The sequence below is a fragment of the Podarcis erhardii genome, assembly GCF_964252035.2.
Source record: "Podarcis erhardii genome assembly, chromosome: 16".
Classification (NCBI taxonomy): Eukaryota; Metazoa; Chordata; class Lepidosauria; order Squamata; family Lacertidae; genus Podarcis; species Podarcis erhardii.
In genome coordinates, this window is record NC_138514.1 from 24,168,796 (window position 1) to 24,186,450 (window position 17,655).

At 46.2% G+C, this 17,655-nt stretch overlaps 1 protein-coding gene across 1 annotated transcript; it reads right to left on the reverse strand.

Moving 5' to 3' along the window:
* Positions 1 to 388: 388 nt before the first annotated feature.
* Positions 389 to 13,077, reverse strand: TMEM45B (transmembrane protein 45B). Its single transcript, XM_081844335.1, has 6 exons — positions 12,973 to 13,077; positions 8,267 to 8,464; positions 5,939 to 6,151; positions 3,577 to 3,761; positions 2,468 to 2,613; positions 389 to 1,112 (listed from the first exon to the last, which is right to left on the reverse strand). The coding sequence occupies exons 2-6, from the start codon at positions 8,448 to 8,450 to the stop codon at positions 971 to 973; spliced, it is 870 nt and encodes a 289-aa protein (XP_081700461.1). The 5' UTR covers positions 8,451 to 8,464; positions 12,973 to 13,077; the 3' UTR covers positions 389 to 970.
* Positions 13,078 to 17,655: the final 4,578 nt, after the last annotated feature.

Consider the following 17,655-nt stretch of genomic DNA (forward strand, 5'->3'; position numbering starts at 1 on the left):
ACTGTGATGAAGTGTTTTGTGGGGGCAAATCACAAAAGTCACAAAAGTGATTGTGCTGATTTTTGTAGTGGGCTGCATGTGCATGATATCTACTGGAGGGGCAACCACCCCCCAACCTATATATAAATTCCTGCAACAAAACCACTCTGAAAATTATAGCTCTGCACCCTTAAACTTCCAGTATCCTTTGGGGGAAGCCACAACAGTTTAAAATATCATGATATTGCTTTAAATGGATAGTGCCGATGCGGCGTAGAAGATACTTGGTTATGTTGATGTTCCAGGGAGCTGTATATATCACACTGCTGTTATGTTTCCAATACATGTGTGGAAGGTGAATGAGGTATCAATGTTCAATAGACATCATATAGATGTCTTGAAAAGTCTCTGCAGAAAACCACCCTTTATCAGCAATGCACATGTACACATATGCATATAGATGAATTAAACTGCATGCAGAAATTTCAGTACAATATCAAATGTACCAGTCAGAACCACGATCTGGCCAACTCGCATTACAGATGTGGCTGTAGCACTAATGGACTCCAGAGTGGTTTTTATAATGATCATGCCTAAAGGGTTTTGCCACTCATTTAACTGGGCAGCTTGACATCCAACCCATTGCTTACAACTAAATCTAATTACAAATTGCATGTCCCATGCAGTGTAAACACAAAGTCCTCAAAAGGTCATCAGATTTGATGTTTTTTTTTTTTTTTTAAAGCCACAAAGTTCATTAGCAGGACATTTTCCAGTGCACACTTTGGTCCTTGGATATAATTTTTTGGGAAGTTGCTGAAGTGAGTGTGCTTGCAGCTGAAGGCTTTGAACATTTGTATAAGAGGGTACAGCTCCCCTTTTGCTGTTGACTACTATGTTTGTTTTTAATATAAAGAGCAACCTTTATGTCAGATGGGAACTAGAAATAGTTTTTAAAAAAATCTTGAAGAATAGTGGAAAATGAGGCCCTTCATTTTTCATCTGAGATGTTCTCTGGTAGGAGGACAGGGTCCGGGGTTCGGTTTTTCCTCCATAGACAACATGCCAAGTCCAGCTCCACATCCAGTTCCACTTCGACGTTTCCATAGTTTACTCCACGTCCGTTACTGCAGCTGCAGAAATGCAAACACCCAAATATATTGATATACGCAACGGGGAGAAACAAAACCCAGTTCAGCAATTGCTAAGGAATTGACAGCAGCATAATTGTTGACCTCACGCCCTGTTCCCATGGAGGTTGCAAAGCAATGGTCAAGCCACACAGGCTGGCACACTGTGCAATCATGACGCCAGCTGTTGAGCATTGCTTGACGTCTGGCTGCTATTACTCCATGGGGTTCCTTTGTCTGCATTTCTCTGCCTACCACCTGATCCATTTTTTTATTTGTTCTTGGCAGTTATTCCGTTAAGTTTTTACAACAGCTTTTTTAAAAATATTGAACTGTTTTATATTGACGTGAGCTTCTCAAAGAGTGTGAAGAAGGGTGGATAAGAAGGAAGGATTTTAAAAATACAGTTTTGGCAGGCGGGGAGCGTATTTTTGAGCCACACACTGTGTCAAAGAATGGATGTTACTCCTTTTCAAACTGCTACAGGAACAATGTGCCACATATGTTGTCATTGTGGAGCAATGCACTGGTTTGATGTGCATGACGCATCAGTATTGGTTTGAGATCAGTTACGTGGGTGATGCTTTGGTCTAAACCACTCAGCCTCTTGGGCTTGCCAATCGGAAGGTTGGCAACTTGAATCCCCACGACGAGGTGAGCTCCCATTGCTCTGTCCCAGCTCCTGCCAACCTAGCAGTTCGAAAGCACACCAGTGCAAGTAGATAAATAGATACTGCTGCGGGGAGAAGGTAAACAACGTTTCCATGCGCTCTGGTTTCCGTCATGGTGTTCCATTGCGCCAGAAGTGATTTAGTCATGCTGGCCATATGAACTGGAAAGCTGTCTGGGGACAAACTCTGGCTCCTTCGGCCTGAAAGCAAGGCGAGTGCCACAACCCCATAGTTACCTTTGACTGGACTTAACCGTCCAGGGGTCCTTTACCTTTTTGACCTTACTATTAGCTATCACAGGCCTGAAGTGGGGAGGGAGTATGTTTCAGGAATGACAAAAGGAGAAGTTTCTTGCTTCTCTCCTCTTCCCACAACTTTTTACACTGCTATTTGAGGCTAGAGGATATGTGCTCTCTAGATGTTGTTGGGGACTCCCAACTCCTGCCAGCCCCTGCCAGCATGACTAATGGTCAGGGATGATTGGCCACTAATATATTCGAGAAATGCCTGGAGCGCCCACAGATTGCTCATCCCTGCCCTAAGTAGAAAAGATTGAACACGGCCAAGACATAAGTAATGTCCATGCTTGGACTACCACTAGCCAACCATGGCTACCCGCTCCTGCATGAAGCATTCCAGTGGATCATTTTGGGTTCACCCACTGCCTACCTGATGACCAACACTCACCGCTGACTGAGGAAACCATTGGCTGCCATCACAAGAAGGCCAATGGCATAGTGCCAAAAGAAGCACATGGTCAGGAAGTTCTTGTTTCCATGCTCCTCTTGTTTCCAGCCTGGACCTCCCCATGGTGGATACAGAACAAAGCCAATCTGAGGGTTGCAAAGAGAGATGTCATATCATCCAGAGCTACAGGAGTATAATATAGGAGTTACCAGGATAGCACCCGCTGGTGTACAGGTGCCCAACAGAGGCCTTCCCTGGTACCCTCATAATCCCCTCTTCTTCCCCATCTCTACTGAAATTCAAATGAAGCGTTTTGTTGCAGCCAGTTAAATTGGGTGTGTGTGTGTGGTGCCCAATAATTTTTCTCCATTTCGCAAATGAACCCTTAAACTCAAAAGGAACTTTGGTTCACAGAAGTGGTGCTGTTAGCTAATCTTAGGTTGCATTCACACCAAACCTCTAAAGCTCTGTGATGATACTACTATTACAGTCAAGACTTCCCCTCCATTTTTTTTTAAAGGAGATGTAATTTAAGAGTGTTGGGAGTTATTAGAAGTCCTTTATTCCTTTCTCAGAGCCACATTTCCCAGAGTGGTTTAACAGTCAATCCCTCTACACAGCAAACTCTGGGAAATGTAGGATTGGGACAGAAATAGGAGACAACTCCCAGCACTCTTAACACAGCTTCTAGAATGCTTTGGGAAAGAATCCATGACTCTTAATTTAAAGTTCTCCCATAGGGCTTTAAAAGGATGGGGCAAATGGTCTCCTCCCTGCTCTTTTTTAGATGGCAATGTGTACCACTTCACTGACTTCAAAATGTGATAAGCCTGCCTTGCTGCAACTGAGGCCCCTCCTGGTCATTTTGCTGCGTGGGTCCCTGGACTTCTGCCCTAAGGTCCTGCCCTGATGTTGCCACTGGCTCACAGCCACGTTTTATTATTCCAGTGCATTTCTCATGGCAACACTTTTCTCTTGGCACACACTTGCACTCCAGCACATATTGTGTGTGTGGGGGGGCGGGGGTTATTGATTTAAACATTTCACAGACCTGGACATTAAATCTGAAGCACAGGCATCCCCCCCCAGGCAGTCCCCCTGCTACTAACCTGCCAGAACCAGGATCCTTGGAGGATGAAGAGGCTGGCCCTGAAGAGCTCCAGGAGGGTGTGATCTCGTTGGAAGACCTCCAGCGAGGCACAGAGGGCAGCTCCAAACACAGCGATGCTCATGAGATTATAGAGATGTTCCGTCAACGCGGCGTCCTTGTAGTCATGGAAATGGAACAGGAAGCCTGCCAAGTCCAAACCACAGGGGACGATTACTCAAGAGCATTAGCAAAATTGGACCTTCAAGGATTCTTAAATCAATATGCGTTGGGAAGCCTGCCTGCATGTTAAGCAGGTGTTTCCCTCTGCTTTCTATGTGTGGGCAGTCAAAGGCCATTTCAAGCTTTGGCCCATTTTGTCCCTGGCTGGCAGTGGAATATATTTTGATCATGCCTCCCAAGCTCCTCATTCCATATATTCTGGGGTTGCTGCAATCTAAACAGAGGTGGTGTTTTTACTCAATGAGCATTGTTCATTGCACTGCAGCTCTTTGAGCTTTTGAGTTGATCTTGGCTGCAGAATGTGGACATTTGTGAATGACCCAGAAGCTGTATGCCGGCTCCCTCAACCAATAAAGCGAGATGAGCGCCGCAACCCCAGAGTCGGCCACGACTGGACCTAATGGTCAGGGGTCCCTTTACCTTTAACAGTACGACTAGGGCATGTTTAGCGAAGCTGAATGCTGGAAGATTCGGGGCAGATAAAAGAAAGCAATCTCTTCACACAGAGCATAGTTAAAGCATGCAACTCATTTCCTTGGTAGGCAGTGATGTTCACCAACTTGGCTTTCAAATAGGCTTGCACAAGTTAATGGAAGGTGAGGACTATCAGTGGCTCTTCTTCATGGCGGCTGTGCTTGGTCTCCATGGTCAGAAGCAGTCTGGAAATCACAACAAGGGAGAGGGTTCTGGTGCTTCAGAGAAGTGTGGAAGACGAATACTGTAATAGCTGTGTTGTGGTTCACATATGGATTCAGGAAGTACGAAAGAGGTAGGTTCACATCACATTGCGAGCTGAACAGATTCCGTCCCTTAAAAGCAGGATTGTTTCTTGCCACCCTGCTAACATTTTCATTCGATAGCAGCTGATTAAGGTGGAGTTCATCTGCAACAAAGGAGGCTTTTTGTTTCGACAGCCTTTGGAAAAAAGCAGCCACTGAAGGTGGGATCCTATGCAGTGAGGGATCACCAGCTTTGCACGCAGAAGAGACTTTGTCTGGTTCTTGGACCCTTAAATTATAAAAGGATGTAGAGCAGCTGGGCTGATTGCGGGGGAAGTGGGGAGAAATACCCCCTGAAAAGTGTTGGAAAGGTGCTGCTAAGAGCAGACAGTACTGATCTAGATAAACACAACAGTGTGACTCAGTATAAGGCAGCTTTGCGTGTCTGGTTATTGCTAAATTAATACATCAGGGTACATTCAAAAAAAATTTTTTAAAGCTGGGGTAGGAAACTATAATGGAAAATAAACTAGCCTCTTCCATAAACCGTAATTGCCCCCTAGTGGCCATTTTATGTAAATAAACTACTCGCCAATTCTCCAGTTGCCTATTTGCTGCGATTAGGTGATCTGCATGTATATTCAAGATCACATAATACAGTCTTGCTAAGCCTCAAAGTACTTAACGCCCCATGATTCTGTGCTTATAATGGCTAGCAAACATTAGAACATTAGAATTACCGCTCCACACTTGAGTGCATGCTAAAAAGACGGAGGAATAAAGGCTTTCCCCCCATGTCCCTAATTATGTGTACAAAAGACAGTTACTCGTCAATAAATCACAATGGTCCTAGCCCACAGGCTTTTGTGCTCTGGTGCTCAGGGTGGGAGTGCCATTTCTTACGTAGTCCAAATGGCATCAACCTCCTGCAGAAGAGGTATCAGCAGGTGTTGGGGAAACTGTGGTTTGCAGAACCACAGCTCATAGCAACCATGAGCTGTGCCTTCAGTTTCGTGGGCCCAACTCCATGGAACTCCCTGCCACAAGAAGCTAGGCAGACACCATCTTTACTGAGTTTCAGATGCCTAGTCAGAACTTTTTATTTCAGAAGAGCACTCTGGCTTCCCGAAACTGGTATTTTAAAGCATTCTTGCCTTTGACCACCAAGGCAGAACACAGCCATCCTGGCTAATAGCCATTTATAGCCTTCCCCTGCTTGAATTTTAAAGCCATCTAGGTTGTTGGCAATCACTGCCTCCTAGCTAGCAAAATGTCTTGTGTTTACCCTGCCCCAAGGCTCCAAAGCTTGGAGAACAATCCCTGAACAGGGTCTTTAGTTGGGGGCAGCTGCCATTTCCCATCACGACCCTTTTGACTTGTCCATAAACTGCTTCGGACCGTTAGCCTCTGTTCATTGCTCACCTTCTGCAAACAAAGCCAGAGCCAACAAGAGGCGATCCAGCCCCACTGGCAGCTTGAGCGACGTGTGGACGAGGACATCCGCCACTCCAGAAAAGCCATAGAAGAGGTACATGGTCATGTGCTGCCAGTTCATCAGCTGGACCCAGTCTTGGGTCTCACTGTCGTAGAGAGAAAGGTGGGGTCCTCCCGGGACCAGCTGCTCAGCCAATATTCCTGTAAGGCAGGACACAAGTCATTTTGCTTCCTTAGCAGAGTGAAGGACTGGGCAAAATTTGAAGGCAGATGTACATGATAGGGTGGAAAGGAAGAACAGAGCACACAGCAGAAAGAGCTCAGTAAGTGCAAGAATTAAGGAAGCCTCCTGACCTTTAACTCTTACTGGGTTAGCAAGTAATCATGTGTCTCACTGGGGTTCTTTACAAGTTATGACAGGCACCCCCAAACTCGGGCCTCCAGATGTTTTGGGACTACAACTCCCATCATACCTAGCTAACAGAACCAGTGGTCAGGGATGATGGGAACTGTAGTCCCAAAACATCTGGAGGGCCAAGTTTGGGGGTGCCTGGGTTACACACAGGCTAAGGATGAGCCGCATGTTTGCTGATTTCACACTAAAACTTGCTATTTCAATGGCATTTTTTTACATACACACAAACTCAGCAACTCTGTTTCCCCAGCTGTTTGATGTGAGGCAGTTATTCAACTCAGTGGACTTTCTCAGACCTAGAAGACTAGCCACAATGTCTATGCTCTGTCTCCGCCATGGGAGGCAATCTGTCTCTGAATATCCACCGCTGAGAATTGCAGGTGGGGAGGGTGCTGTTGTGCTCACATCCCGCATTCCTACAGGCATCTGGTTGGCCGCTGTGAGAACAGGATGCTGGACTAGTTGGCCCTTTGGCAACTCCAGCTCAGGCTGATTTGAGATTTGTGGCCCTGCCTAGAGAAAGCCGACCAAATGACACGTTTCTGTTAAATCCAGACTACCGTATGGGGCTGCCCTTAGAGATGGTTTGGAAACGGCAGCTGGTACAGAATGCGCCCAGCAGGACACTTGTGGCTAGTCTGCAAAAATGGGCAGAAGATCCCACTACACTTACTCTGTGCCAGTTATATTGGCTGCCATTTCAGTTCTGGGCTCCATTAAAAGTGCTGGTCTTGCCCCCTGATGCCCTAAACGGTGTGGGACCAGGTTGTCCGAAAAGTCGCCAGCATTAAGATCAGCCTCTGAGGCTCTGCTCTCTGGCTTGCAGTCAGAAAGCTGGCGCAGAAGGTAGCGGCCAGGTTGCTTTGGAAGCAAATTGCCACCAGCACATAGCACCGTGTGTGGAGTATTTGCACTGCCTGCCATTCTGCCACTGGCCCAAACCCAATGTTTTGGTGTCAACATATAAGGCCCTGTGCAGCTCAGGACCAGGTTCCTTGAGAGACCTTATATACCCATTAGGTTGCTGCATTCTACAGGAGAGTTTCTCCTTCATTGGAGGCTTTGTTTAGAGGTTGGGTGGCCATCTGTCAGAGACTCTTTAGCTGTGATTCCTGCACTGCAGGGGGTCAGACTAGATGACCCTTGGGATCCCTTCCAACTCCACAAAGTCCCTAAAGTATCAGAAGCTTTGCTCTCCAGGAACTCAGAGCAGGGCTTTCAGTGTGGCTGCCCCTGCTTTGTAGGACAGCATTCCCATTGAAAGTGCATATCTGCACTCTCCGAAAACAACTGAAGTCATTTTTTGTTGCAGCTAGCCTTTCCAGGAATATGAAAAGGTCTCTGCCCTTAAGGGTTCATTTTGTACTGTTTTCAAACTTATTTCCAGTCGTTTCTATGGAAGAAGAAGAAGAAGAAGAAGAAGAAGAAGAAGAAGAAGAAGAAGAAGAAGAAGAGTAGGAGTAGTAGTAGTAGTTTGGATTTGATATCCCGCTTTATCACTACCCGAAGGAGTCTCAAAGTGGCTTTCCCTTCCTCCCCCACAACAAACACTCTGTGAGGTGAGTGGGGCTGAGAGACTTCAGAGAAGTGTGACTGGCCCAAGGTCACCCAGCAGCTGCAAGTGGAGGAGCAGGGAAGCAAACCCGGTTCACCAGATTATGAGTCTACCGCTCTTAACCACTACACCACACTGGTAGGACTATAAATTTCCCCCAGACACAGTGCCGGAGCAACATGCTCTGGCACCCGGAGTGGCGCACAGGCGGGGGCAGGGCTGGTGCATGTCGCCCCCCCCCGCCCCCACGTTCATCTGCCAGTGCCAAGACATAGATGTAAAAAAGATGCTTCATAATGGTACACCATCTCTCTTGCAGAAGGTTGATGACGTTGGAGTATAGTACCTCCTAGAGCAAAGAAAGCTTTCACTGTTCCTTCGATAATATCCATAGATTGGGTCCAATGGCTGTGTGGGTTGCCTGAATCCAGCTTTAGAAGAATGTACTTTATGGGGTATTTGATGGACCACCACAGGCCGAGCATCAGGAAGAAGTTCCCGCGAAGAGCACTGCCAATAAAGCTCGGCATCGTTGCGCTTGACCCTTCAAAACAAGAAGAGGAAACCCACAGAGAATGTCAGTGACTGCATGTGCTATATGTGAAACCGTTCCTCTGCCCAATGAAACAGCACAGTCAGTTGAGGATGAGATTCTTAATCTCAGGGTTGTGGGTTCAATTCCCATGTTGGGCAGAAGATTCCTGCATTGCAGGGGTTTGGACTAGATAAACCTTGTGCTCCCTTCCAACTCTACAGTTCTATGGTTCTATGTCCTTATTTCTGGACAACAGTGAATGCCGAGACCCAGAAGGGGGGGGGGGGAAACGAACTGTGTCAAGAGTGCTGTGGCTGGCTCAAATCTGACTCAGTGAATCACTGAGGTCACAATGCTGACGTCGGCTGCATTCATACGACCGTTTATTCCATTTCCCTGTCAGTTCCAATATTATATTTGAGCTTCCACACACTGTAAAAGCCACTTCTGTAAATATACAGTGGTATCTCGGGTTACATACGCTTCAGGTTACATACGCTTCAGGTTACAGACTCCGCTAACCCAGAAATAGTGCTTCACGTTAAGAACTTTGCTTCAGGATGAGAACAGAAATTGTGCTCCGGCGGCACGGCAGCAGCAGGAGGCCCCATTAGCTAAAATGGTGCTTCAGGTTAAGAACAGTTTCAGGTTAAGTATGGACCTCCGGAACGAATCAAGTACTTAACCCGAGGTACCACTGTAGTGGAATATAGCTTGACTTGAGTGCCTTTACCAAAGGTGTCATGGGCTTTGAAGATGCTTGAACTCAGGATGCAAGGGAGAAATGTGCTAAGAGGAAGGCACGCTTGGCAAACTCTCACCATGATCAACTCCTGCCCAGAAACCAATGTCCCCACTGTGGAAGGATGTGTGGATCCAGAATCAGCCTCCACAGTCACTTACAGACTCATTGTTAAAACCGTGTTTATGGAAGACAATCTTACTCATCTACAAGTGATCGCCAAAGAAGAAGATTTATTTCCAGGGGAAAAAGTCCGTCTGCAAATAACACAGAAACAGGCGCTTTATTTGTGCTATATTCTGCTATATTTATGGAAGTGGCTCTTATGTCATGTGACGGTTCAAATATTATGCAGAAATTAACAGGGAAATGTCGGGAGAACGGAAGCTGTCGGTTACCAAAACCAGCGCATGAAATTTGGAACTCTGAAGAATGTTACATACTAGATATCATCCCTTTGGATTTTCAGGCACTTTGGGGAAACTTTTAAAAATGCCGATAGGCCTATGCTGCTCTTTAAAAGCATCTTGATTAGCCAGGCATTCTAATGATTATTTTGTCCCATTTTTAATGGTTTTTCACTTTTCATTGTTTACATGCTGTTGTACACCCCTCTTATGTATAATGAGATGCTAGAAAAGAAATACGTTCCTGGTTTTCTTTTTGTATTGTCCTTATAATACACACACTTATTTGCACAACACCCCAATCTCTGAGCGGTACAAGTGTCCAGGAGCTCCAGGAGCTTCCCCAATGCTCATGTTTTATTTTGGGAATGAGGCACAGGGGAGACTGTAGTGTCTTTAGCATATATGGTTTATTTACACATATGTACAAGCCAAGCTTACAGTGGAGGGATTTGCAGTATCAACACCCCAAAAAGGTCTCGTTTCTCCCATAGCCACAGCTTTGGATTCAAGCAGAGATCCACCATTTCTCTACCTCTCTGGCTTTTCCGCTTGCTACCTTGCTTCTCAGCCACATAACTCCTAACTCTCAACACTGCCTTCATTCATTCTCACTGTCTGCGAGCTGAGAGATTTGCGTCTCCCACAAAGCCCCTTCCTTTGGTCTCCTTTCGCCTCACCTAGAAGCTAGCCTAGCTTGATTAGCTTTTAACACCTGTTGAATCCAAGTCTGGCACCCATCTTAAATTCCCACATTTACTGGATCCAGGGATTAGAGAGGTCTTGCGCCCACAAACTCAAAACAATATAGATGCAGAGGCAAACATAAGGCACATTGGTGTTTTTCCAGAGACCATTTGTCTCTGGAAAGCTGCAATTTCGTACCCTGAATTTTATGCTTTGAGCTTTTATTTCATTTTTGTTTGAACTGCAGTTATTATAAGCATAATTGCAACACCATCTTTCACTCTGCTTCTCTCTGCAATTTAAGCCTAACTGTATATATCTGCCTGCCTGCCAGGTGGATAAGTACTTCCACAGCAAGGTCTGCATGTTTTCCATCTGCTCAGCCCCACTCAAGGGAGTGGGGAGGCTTTAACCCTTTCTGAAAGAACCTTGTTCCTTCCCTGCATAAATTTGCTTGCCTGCCCTGAAATGTCACTTCCTCTGGTTTCATGCACCCAAAACGCTAAGCCAATTTATACACATGAAAGCTCTCTAACACATAGCATCAAGAAAATTTGGCAAAGTATGAAGGCAGTGCTGAAGGAAAATTGCATAGGAACTCCCTACGAAGTGCATAGGGAGTCTACAACACATTTCCCAACAAGAAGAAAATAACCCTGTTGTGCAAGGAGGACAGCAAACTTCCTTTCCAACATGGCAATTAATTTGGCAGACCTGTACCAGAGCCAGGCTGCATGTAGCTTTGCCAGAGCTTTGAAAAACCCATTTAACGTCTTTATCACCAGTGAGCTGCAGATTCAAAAGCCCAGCCAATGATGGTCCTAATCAGAGTAGACCATAGGCGCCGACTCCATGGGGCCTGAGGGGGCCCGAGCCCCCTCAAAAATTCGTTTGGGGGGGCTCTGCCCCCCCAATAATTTAATAAAATTATTAGTTATATTATGCTTTGTAAAATCACAAAATTATGTTGGTATTTTTTATTTTCCTTGTTGGACGATAGTTACCTTTTAAAATACATTCAGTAATGAGTTAAAACAAAGCCACTCCCGATCTAGAGAGGGGGTGGGGTTGCGGGCTCTCGACCCATCAACAATCTCGCGGGGCTGGCGTCAGCCCCGCGAGAAGCGGGGATTCCCCCTAGCTCATTAATATTCACCGCCAACGGCGGCAGCCAATCGACTGCCGCAAAGGGCGGGCCCTCACAGGTTCACTTAAGGTCGGGGCAGCCCGGGGCTCGCCCCTTTCGTTCCCCCAGCAGCAACGGTTTGGAGGTCTTGGGCCCCCCCAATATTTTTTATAAGTTGGTATGGGCCCCCGCCCCCCCCAATATTTTTTATAAGTCGGCGCCCCTGGAGTAGACCTATTCAAGTTGATGAACATGAAGTTTGTGGAATGCTTTCCCCAGGAAGGCTTGCCCAAGCACCTTCATTGCATATCTTTTGGTGCCAGGAATACATTCCTTTTCAACTAGGTGTTTGGTTGTTAATCTATGGCATTTTAAAGTGGGTGGGTCTAACAACAACAACAAAACAGTGTTTGAGAGAGGGAGAAAAACAACAACAACAACAACAACAACAACAACAACAACAACGAAACAGTGTTTGAGAGAGGGAGAAAAACTTCTCTAGCCACTTTCTCCAAATCAAGCATAATTTTCTCCAAATCGTGCATAATTTTATAAACTTCTATCATTCCATGCTGCAACGTTCTATTGCAGGTCCCACTAGTTTCCTCCAAGGTGCTCAAGATGGCATGCAGTGGTCTCCCTCCTAGAGAAGGAGAGGGAGATAGACTGGTCTAGTGGGCATCACGGCTGAGTAGGGTTTGAACAGGGCTGGATTAAGACACACTGAGGTCCCAAGCTATGCCAAGCTAAAGATCCCCCATAGCAGCACCAAAAAACATTTTTTCTAAAGGAATGGACAATGAAAATAGAAATAATAAAGTAACTATTTCTTCCACATCAGAATAATAATGTCTGATTTAGCCTCTGTAACATTATGTTCCAACTGGACTACTGCAGGACGCTCTGTTTGGAGCAACCTTTGAAGGTTGTTTTCTTTTTCCTTTACCGAGTTATGCAAAACTTTAAATTTAGTCATTCATTTTGTATTTAGAGGCTCCAAGCTAAAGCTTCCTAAGCTTGTGCATAAAACTGCTGGTGGTTTTGAACCTGGGTCTCCCACAGGCACCCCTTTTTTCAGCTGGAACTTGCTGGAACACAGTTCCGACACTTCTCAGGTGGGTGCCATTGCCATTAAAGTGGTACCTCCAGTTACAGACGCTTCAGGTTACAGACTCTGCTAACCCAGAAATAGTACCTCAGGTTAAGAACTTTACCTCAGGATGAGAACAGAAAGCACACACTGGCAGTGTGGTGGCAGTGGGAGGCCCCATTAGCTAAAGTGGTACCTCAGGTTAAGAACAGTTTCAGGTTAAGAACGGACCTCTGGAACGAATTAAGTTCTTAACCCAAGGTACCACTGTATAAGAGAACAAGGGAGGTGTTCATGGTGAGTTCCAGAACTTCTTCTTCTAGGAAAAAAACCCATCACCTCAGTCCTCCCTATACATTCCCCTACTTTCCTTTACTGGATTCGGTTTCAGAAATACTTGCTCCGTAAGGATGTATATACATAATCAAAAACGTCCCTTTCAGGAGGGCACAGTGTGGTACTTACTGGTGTGGCGGGTGCTTCTTTTGCTTAGGCCCCGGCAGATCCTGCCAAATTCAGGCTCTCAAGTGTGAACTGTGGCAAGCAGGTCTGTGTAGGAGTAAATCACAGCAGGCAAGGGGAGGAGCAGGGCAGGGAGGAGGCTGCCCTGCTGAGCTCTCCACCCTATACATCATTTAAACCAGTCGGCACACATTTGTAATTGGATATGCCTTCTGGAAGCCAAGGGGTCAACTTCCCAGGAGACTACAGGCACATTCCAGGCACACAGTCACCCCAGCCTTTTTGTTGTTGTTTAGATGACTTCCTCTAACATTTTACACACTATACAACAAGTCATAGCAGCACCCATGGCTCCAATAAGGTTCTCACCTGCCCTTCCTCCTGCAATTTCCATCCCTCTCTGAGCTGCATCAAGCTGCTGTTTTCCTTCTCCCAGATGGGAATGTGTCCTGTGTGTGTTTTTGAGTGATTTTTCAGAATAGTGGAATAACAGGAAGAGCAGCAGCAATCATCATCATCATCATCATCATCATCATCATCACGCTGTATTCACCATCCTCTCCTGGTAGTTACCAATAAGAACAGGGATTCCCTCCCTAGCCACCCACAGTGGTGGTTGTGATGGAGTCCCTCAATCTCAATTAGCAACCCCCGTTGCTGGAAGTTCCTGCCCCCACTTGGCAAATGGCTGCCTGCATTCGCTTCAGTGCCATCAGATGATGCAGATAATAAACCCAAGAGCCCAATTAATTGCTCTGATTCAAACGACTGCCTGGTATCCCAACCACGGGGAAATCTCTGCTTCCGGTTGTAACATTCTTCTGCTTTTTTGGCAGCGATCCTGCATCGCTAATGGCATTTTCCTCCTGCAGAGAAGGATGCGGTAGAGGTAGTTGTGTGAGTGCGTGTGCATTTAATTAAAGTTTTGTCAAGCAGCAGATTGAGGGGTTCTGTTGTTTGATGGCAATGACCATTATTAATCTGCACGATAATCCAGAGGGAGGCAGGGGACCTGTGCGTGGGCAGGGCTGGTTCTGAATCATATTATCCCGTCTTGCAAAACATCTTGCTTTGAAGTGGAGGAACCAGTAGGAAGGTAAGAGTTCGGTAGGAAGGTTAGGAGGAGGAAAAACCTGCTAAGTGTCAGGAGCCAGAGTTAACTCTTTATTCAAAGAAACCCAAACAGCTCAGGCCTAGTGATCACAGCAACTCTTCCCAGTAGGTCTTGTCCCAATGAGGCAGTTGTGAGAATTGAAGGTCTCCACCTTCCCTCTGGGACGCAGGTGGTGCTGTGGGTTAAACCACAGAGGCTAGGTGGGAAGGTAAACGGCGTTTCCGTGCGCTGCTCTGGTTCTCCAGAAGTGGCTTAGTCATGCTGGCCACATGACCCGGAAGCTGTACGCCAACTCCCTTGGCCAATAAAGCGAGATGAGTGCTGCAACCCCAGAGTCGGCCACAACTGGACCTAATAGTCAGGGGTACCTTTACCTTCCCACCACTGTCTAAGGTTCCTCCCCTGGTTCCTTCCCTAGCAGCCTAAGGCTGTGTCACCTTGCCTTCCTTTGCTCTGCCCTCTTCATACCTCTCTTGTTCCTGGGAGACTAGGGGGAGGGGAGCTGGTCGCCACAAGAGGGGGATACCCCTTCGCTTCTTCATCAGCCTGACTCATCTCTGCCTCTTGCCCCCCCCCCCTTTTCTCCAGCTCCCGCTTCTGCCTCCAATTCTGGGCTGCTCTCTTCCACAGCCTCTTCCTGCTCACTAAACCCTGTTGCTTCTTCAGCTTCTGACACAGTGGGGTGTGTGTGGGTAAGTCAGCACCCCTGTCCTGACTGTTAGGATAGAGTTCCATTTCACCTTTAGAACAGGCATGTGGAGTTGTTGTATGTCACATGTCTGTTTACTTCCAGCACAGTCTGCTGGAAACGTCCATTGTATATAGCTTTTGCCTATGCTGCTGTTTTGCTTGGACATGAAGGGAAGCAGACATGTTTTTCTTTTGTCCTGATGCTGAATAAACACTTGTAAATATGCTTACATATGCCTCTGTCTGCTACTTCCGTTGCAAAGAGTTCTTATCTCTGCTGGCTTGCGTGCTCAGTCTCTAAAGGTCTCTGAGGCTTGAGTCGCAGTTTTTGATGCTGTTCCGAGAATCAGAGTTCGCCCGGCTGCCAGCCGGTGGGCTGGAACCAGCTGGGGGCCTGCCAAATACCCGTCGGATGCATCCCAACACTGACACCTCTTTCTCCTCCCACTCTGCTCCCTCTTCATAGTCGTCCCACCACCAATCCCTTGGCTCTGAGCCTTCTTCTACTTGGGGGGTTTCTCCACCTGATGCCTCCCACCCCTCCTCTTCATCCAAGCCAGTATAGGACACTGAGCTTGAATACTGCTACGATGGAGGCGCTGTGGGTCTGTAGCTCCCACGTCCAAGAAATGGGTCAGTTGCCTACCCTGGATGGGGTTTCACGCCCCCTGAAGAAGCAGGTTCGCAGTTTGTGAGGGCTTCTTGGTACATCTCTGTGGCTGGAGTCTCAGTTGCTAGAAGTGCCTTTTATCAACTGCAGCTGATTCTACAGCTGCAGCCGTTCCTGGACCACGAAAACCTTGCCGCAGTAGTTCATACGTTGGTTACCTCAAGACTGGACTGCTGCAGTGTGCTCTGTGGGGGGCTTCCCTCGCACTTGAGCTGCAGTTGGTGCAGTGCTGCAGTGCAATTGCTGACACTAGAGCTCAGTGGTCTGTGCTGTTTGTGCCAATTTGCTACTGGGCCAAGATCAAGGTTATTACCGTTAATATAAAAAGCCTTTAGCAACTTGGGAACTAGTTTAACCTATGAGATCTCCTCATCCCACCTGTGCCCACTCGACCACTTGGATCCGTGGAATGGCCACAGCTGCAGGTGCCACATAATCCTCTTTCCACATTTGTAAGAACTTGGTCATTCAGTGTGTCGGCACCTACGCTTTGGAACTCCCTGCCTCTTGATATAAGGCAGCTGCCTTCATGGTACTCTTTTTGGCACTAGCTAAAAGCGTTCTTGTTTAGACAAGCCTACCCAGATGCTTTGGGTAGGCAGCCCTGTTTAGGGAAGTTTTTAATGTTTGATGTTTTATCGGGTTTTTAATATTCTGTTGGGAGCCGCCCGGTGTGGCTGGGAAGACCCGGCCAGATGGGCAGGTTATAAGTAAATAATAATAATAATAATAATAATAATAATAATAATAATACTATTTGAAAGCTCAGGTAATTTTAATCCATTTTTGCATTTTAACTTCTGCATGTTTTAAAGTCTGACTGTAATTTGTTTCTTTGTAATTTAATCCTTTTGTGAAACACTTTGAGAGTTCTCTTTTTTAAAAAAATGAACAATCAAACTGTGTCTAAATGTTATGCAGTAAGTAAATAAATAAACCCCCATCATCACTCACCATTGGACCTGCTGGCTGGGACTAATAGAAGTCCAACAGCACCTGAGGAAGACACAGGTTCTCTGTCCCTGACCTATTTTGCATCCTGGTGGCTGCTTCTGGTGAGCTCAGAAGCAGGGTGCGAACAATGGCGATGCAGCCATTTATTCCCACACACTCCCTTATTAATCGGAATCATAGAGAGTATCTGGGTTTATGATCATGAAAGAATCAGATTCTGTTTCCCTTTTAAGAAAAATTGCAGATTGTTTTAACCAGGAAAATGGATGCAGAGACTCAAAACTGCAAGTTGTTTAAATAAAACAAGGCCCCCATCTGCAAGGTATACAGTGGTGCCTTGCAAGACGAAAAGAATCCGTTCCGCGAGTCTCTTCGTCTAGCGTTTTTTTTGTCTTGCGAAGCAAGCCCATTGACGGCTTAGCGGCTTAGCGCTATTAGCGGTTTAGCGGCTTATCGGATAAGCGGATAAGCGGCTTAGCGGCTTAGAAAAAGGGGGGGGGAGGGAAAAAACCCCGCAGGAACTCGCAAGACATTTTCGTCTTGCGAAGCAAGCCCATAGGAAATTCGTTTTGCGAAGCACCTTCAAAACGGAAAACTCTTTCGTCTAGCGAGTTTTCCGTCTTGCGAGGCATTCATCTTGCGGGGCACCACTGTATTTAAAACAGTCTCTTTTTACCACTTTACACAGTCATGACTTCCCCCAAAGAATCTACACTGGGAAGTGTAGTTCAGAGTTGTTAGGATATCCCTGTTCCCCCCGCATAGAGCTACAATTTACAGAGTAGTTTATCAACCCCTCTTTCCAGGGAACACTGAGAACTGTATCTCTGAGAGGGAAGGAGGGGCTTCCCATCACCCATAACAAACTACAGTTCCCAGGATTCTTTGGTGGAAGCCATGGCTGTTTAAAGCGGCATGGGTTATTATGGGTTGGAACTAAAACCCCACACTTTGAGATGACAGGCAGAATCCGTAACCTGGGAGAAGAGAAGATGGAGGAAGACTGGGAGAAATTCAAGAAGTATCTACAAAAACATTGTAATTTGGTTGAATGCTAAGAAGGATGCTAGATTATAAAAAACTGGCCACCACTAAATTAGATTTGAAATTTGATGATAAGTGAGACTAAAGAAAATATAAAATTTTTTGGAAGAAGTGCTAGATTATATTTGAATGAGTGGACATGAGATTGTAAACAAGTTGATAATTTGTTTGGAAAAAACTTTTAACGATGTAAATGGGAGCAGGAGACGTGAGG

Bases quoted from the DNA above. Each gene is read 5' to 3' on its own strand.
- TMEM45B (XM_081844335.1), bottom strand. From the start codon at position 8,450: ATGCCGAGCTTTATTGGCAGTGCTCTTCGCGGGAACTTCTTCCTGATG. The intron at 2,614-3,576 runs GTTAGTAGCAGG...TGCAACCCTCAG, and splicing joins AAGGATCCTGGTTCTGGCAG to ATTGGCTTTGTTCTGTATCC. The intron at 1,113-2,467 runs GTGAGTGTTGGT...GCATTTCTGCAG, and splicing joins AATGGTTTCCTCAGTCAGCG to CTGCAGTAACGGACGTGGAG.